We start from the raw sequence: 4659 nt of genomic DNA, 5'->3' as shown, positions 1-4659 counted from the left end.
AAAAACAGAAGAAAACATATGAAAAGGGAACTAAAGTAATAAAGTATAGGACTAAAAGTCTATGCAACATTATTGCGAATGGATCCAACTTCTCATGAAATTCCCAGGCAATATCATTCATTCTTCACTTCCTCTTCCTTTTACATAACAGTGAGAGTTGAATCTAAAATGACAAAGTTATTGCTTTCCTACTTAAAAAAGTTAACTTTCTTACTTCGTTGTGGCAAAATATACAGTATTAATACATAAAGCCATCATACTTCTAATTTGGTTGTTATAGTGCTTAACAAAGGCTAAAGGCTTTAAACTTTTTCACTATTACTAGTCTTTACTATGGGAAACTTGTTATCATCTTCCTAATTTATGACACAAAATTGTACCTTACCTCTTTAAGCTTATTTCTTTTCATTTGTTTTAGCTTTGTTGGATAGAGTTACTAGTACCGGTGCACCCAAACGTATAGCTAGTGGTCAATGAAGTAGGTTGATGACATTATATCTCAAGTTCAAATTCTGCCCCAGTCGAGACAAAAAAACAAAAATACTAGGTGATTCTTCTCATTTGTTTTAGTTTTGGCGGATAGAGTTACCTGATATATCTGTTGCTGGTGGTATTTGACAGGTATACCTGGATTTAGTCGAGGTGAGCAAAAGCTGACCTGGACACTATCAAAAAAGAAGAAAACTTACTAGTATTGTTGCTGCCTGACAGGTGGGAGGTGGCAGGTATTGAAATTAGTCGAGGTATGCGCGAGAACTATTAAAATGGGAGCCTTGATAACAGCACCATTAACTGCCATAACCAGCATTAGCCCAATGCAGGACCAAACAAAAATATATCAGGTACTATACTCTTGAATATTTCCGAATGCTTTACGGTTTTGTGGATACTGGTTTTGAATTTTCTTAGCAGAGAAGTTAGTATAACCAACAAACTTTGTTTATCTATGAATATCTTGCTATGCCTCCAGATTGGCTGAGAAAATGTACTGTTACTGAACATTTGCTCAATGTAGCATAAAGGAGAGCAACTCCCAGAGTTGTCATTGCCACTTCTTTTCAGACGCAACATAGGATGATATAGTCGAGAGTTATTACCTCTACTGTACAGAGAATTCCACGAAAGCACCTGCAGAATGTCAATAGGTCCCATGTTAATAATGTAAGATCTCTGAGGAAGTTAAACAAAAGTTTTACGGATTAGGCATAGTATTAAGCTTGTGCTATAAGAATTCACAGCTAAAATCTCAGTTCCTTTCAACGTAAATCAGTGGGGTTATTGACGAAATCTACTCTACTATCTATACCGTGTACATTTTGCATTTTTGCTCCAAAAAGACAAAAGAAAAAAACAAGTAGCTTTTAGTTTCGCGATGCTTTACTTCTTGTTTTCAGAATGAACATGTTGATTTTGTGCCTTCCCAATGGTCCACCATATACAAGCGGGAATGATACTTCATAATATTTTCTTGGCCTTTCCAACTCCTTTAAATTAATTAAAGGAAAAAAGGTAATTTGCCCCTCTACTATTTGAAATTGAGCAACTTTGGCCTCAAAGAATTTAGACACTTGGAGTCCACCAATTTCAACTGGAGCTTCATTAACGAAAAGGGCGAAATACATCTTTGCTAACAACAAGAGTACGAATGGATCAAAAGTGTAGCGGAGGCAAAATTGAGCTATTTTAAGTAGTGGGGGGGGGCGAATTCAGACCTCTTGATATTGTACACCATTCAGCCGAAAAAATTATTTAATCAGGGGTCAGCTTGTGCAGACCTTTATTGTTCCTCCAAACTTAGATAGATGTACATAAATCACTAGTTTTTCGCCTCTGCTATATTCATTTTACACTTCCAAACTTTTCTAATCAAACTAAAATTATCAAATTAATTAATATCTTCTTCTACTACCATTCATCTTGAGCCGAGGGTGTATCTGAAACAGCCTTCTACCTCTAAGGTAGGAGTATGGTCTGCATACACTCTACCCGCCCCAGAATCGAACGTTGTGGAACTACACTGGATATGTATTGCCTTCTACTACCATATATACTACACAAATCAAACTAGTATCTTAAGGGGGTGTATGGAAATGATATTTTTTTTACCTTTTCCGGAGTTGAACTTTGAAAAACACGTTTAGCCATAAATTTTCAGTATAATTTTGGAAAACATCAAAAATTTGTTATCACTTTTTTGTTCCCTTCAAACTACTCATAAAAATTCATAAACAACTCCAATTTGTATTCATGGCCAAATACAAAGTTGAATTCCGGGATTTTCAGGATTTTGGAAAACACCAAAAAGTAGTTGTAGACATCAAAATTTTGTGGATTCTACAAGAAGAATCCAATTTCTGTTAGAGTTTTAAACCTAACTTGCTGGCTACTCTACTATAAACCCTAAATTAAGCCTATGCTTATTCTCTTAAAGAGGCATTTCTAATATCCCACACAATCATTGAAATATTCATAAAAAGATCATCCTACATTCGAGAAAAATCTACTAACGACCCTCAGATTATGGAGAAAATGCAAATTCAAAAAATACGCTACAAACGACCCTTGAATTACGGAGAAAATTCGATAAATATGCTACTAACGACTCTCGAATTACGGAGAAAAATCGAGAAATACGCTACTAACAGACCCTCGAATTACGAAAAAGATTCGAGAAATATGCTACTAACGATGCTCAACTTATGGAGAAAATACGCAATTAATGAGCCTCGAATTACGGAGAAAAATAAGAGAGAAAATCAAGGGAATTGTACCCACATTTTTTATGAATTTTGTTTGTTGTTGAAATTTGTTTTCCGTATATCAAGGGAGTAACCGAAATACGCTACTAACGAAACTCGAATTACTGACAAAATCTCAAGGGAGAAACAGAACAAAATTTCTTTTCCATAAATTAAATTATGTTGCAAACAGTTGTGGTTTCAACTTTAGTCCCACCAAATTAATCACGAAAATTCAAAAACAACTCCAATTCATATTTATGGTTAAATTTTGGGATACCTTAAAAGCAATAGTGGAGTTTCTTCTAGTGATGGTCAATGAAGGAGAAGGAGAACTTCCTACAACAGCTTCCATTACAATGGCTTCCTAATTTTCAGCCACAAAAATATTCCTAATTTGCTTTCAATTTTGTTTATTATATTATCCTTTTGCTCTTGGCGCGTAATTTTTACTTTTTTCTTTTCTTCTTTATCTATTCCCTTATCCTAGTGGTTTTTTTTTTTTCTATATGAAAATCATCATAGTTTGATACGAGGACTAAGGATAATTAATTTCAGAATTAATTTGTAAGATAAGCTTATATCATATTTAATTGAGATAAAATATATGAAATAACTCATTTTGAGATTAGTTATTTTAAAATTATAATATTTTTTATATCCTTCTCTAAGGTGGAATTAATAATATCAGGATAGCTAATCTCGAGATTGATAATTTTTGAATAACTTATTTTCTAATCAAACGACTCCTCAGTGGTATAGATGAAATTTCAAGAACATTATATGTAATTTTTAAATATATACTACCTCCGTTTTAAAAATAATATCTTGCTTTAATTTAATACTCTCTCCGTCTCAAATTACTCATTCCAAATTAAGATGACACATTGATTAAAAATAATAATTAATAACATGATTAGTTTACTATAGTACCCCAATTAAATAATATCTACATTTTAATTTAAAGAAAAAATAATTAATGCAAAGGGTAAAACATGAAAAAAAAATGGCATAATACATAAATATGACCCTAAACTTGACACCAAATTTTAACTTTGACCTTAAACTTTGATAGTGCACAAATAGGACCTTTAACTATATAAGCCTGAACAAATATGACCTCCGATTTTTCAACCCCCATGCGTGAGTTTCACTCGCGCCTACGTGGAAAGCTCATCCAATCACACGGTGCCACATCGTTAAAAAGGCTGAATTGGAGGAAGGTTATATTTGTGCAGCTTTTAATAGTTAAAGGTCATATTTGTGCATAATCAAAGTTTTACTTTTTGTGTTAAAACGACGTCGTTTTTTTTATTATTATTATTATTACTAAAAATTACACAAATACACAACTTATGTTTTTAATATTACAAAAAATCTCAACTCCCTAAATATATTACAAAAATCCCAACATATACGCAGAATGTTATGTATATGTCGGCTATGTTATGTTTATTAATAGGGAAAGAGAGTAAAGTAATTTAAAAAGTGGGAGAGGGTGTAATTACTTACAAAAGGGTTGGTATTTATTATTATTATTATTATTTATTTCTATAGCAACACCTAGCCTTTTTTTTATTAAAAAAAATCACTAGCAAGAATCGAACCCGCGCACTAAGCTGAAGGAAGCACCCAAGAAGAGCAAATAACACCACTGGGTTATCTAAGTGTCTTGTTTCATGTGGTTCAACATTAATGTACATACATAAATATAGATTTTCTATCTTATATATACAATGTAATTTTTTTACCCAGAGGGTTCGGATGAACCCCATGACAAGCACGTAGGTCCACCCCTGCGTTAATTTAATAATGTTTTGATAACGTTAATTTAATACTAACATTTTAATAACGTTAATTTAATATACTACTACGATCCTTAATAATGTTAATTTAATAACGTTTTATTAAAATAATAATT

General features: G+C 32.5%; 1 protein-coding gene across 1 annotated transcript; it reads right to left on the bottom strand.

The window, feature by feature from the left end:
- Positions 1–560: 560 nt before the first annotated feature.
- Positions 561–3185, bottom strand: LOC124893709. Its single transcript, XM_047404601.1, has 2 exons — positions 3019–3185; positions 561–1128 (listed from the first exon to the last, which is right to left on the bottom strand). Exons 1-2 carry the CDS (start codon positions 3091–3093, stop codon positions 808–810), a joined length of 396 nt encoding a protein of 131 aa, XP_047260557.1. The 5' UTR covers positions 3094–3185; the 3' UTR covers positions 561–807.
- Positions 3186–4659: the final 1474 nt, after the last annotated feature.

Source organism: Capsicum annuum, unplaced genomic scaffold (assembly GCF_002878395.1).
Source record: "Capsicum annuum cultivar UCD-10X-F1 unplaced genomic scaffold, UCD10Xv1.1 ctg64104, whole genome shotgun sequence".
NCBI classification, from domain to species: domain Eukaryota; kingdom Viridiplantae; phylum Streptophyta; class Magnoliopsida; order Solanales; family Solanaceae; genus Capsicum; species Capsicum annuum.
The sequence above is the reverse complement of the archived record's forward strand: the minus strand, read 5'-3'. Positions and strand labels throughout refer to the sequence as shown.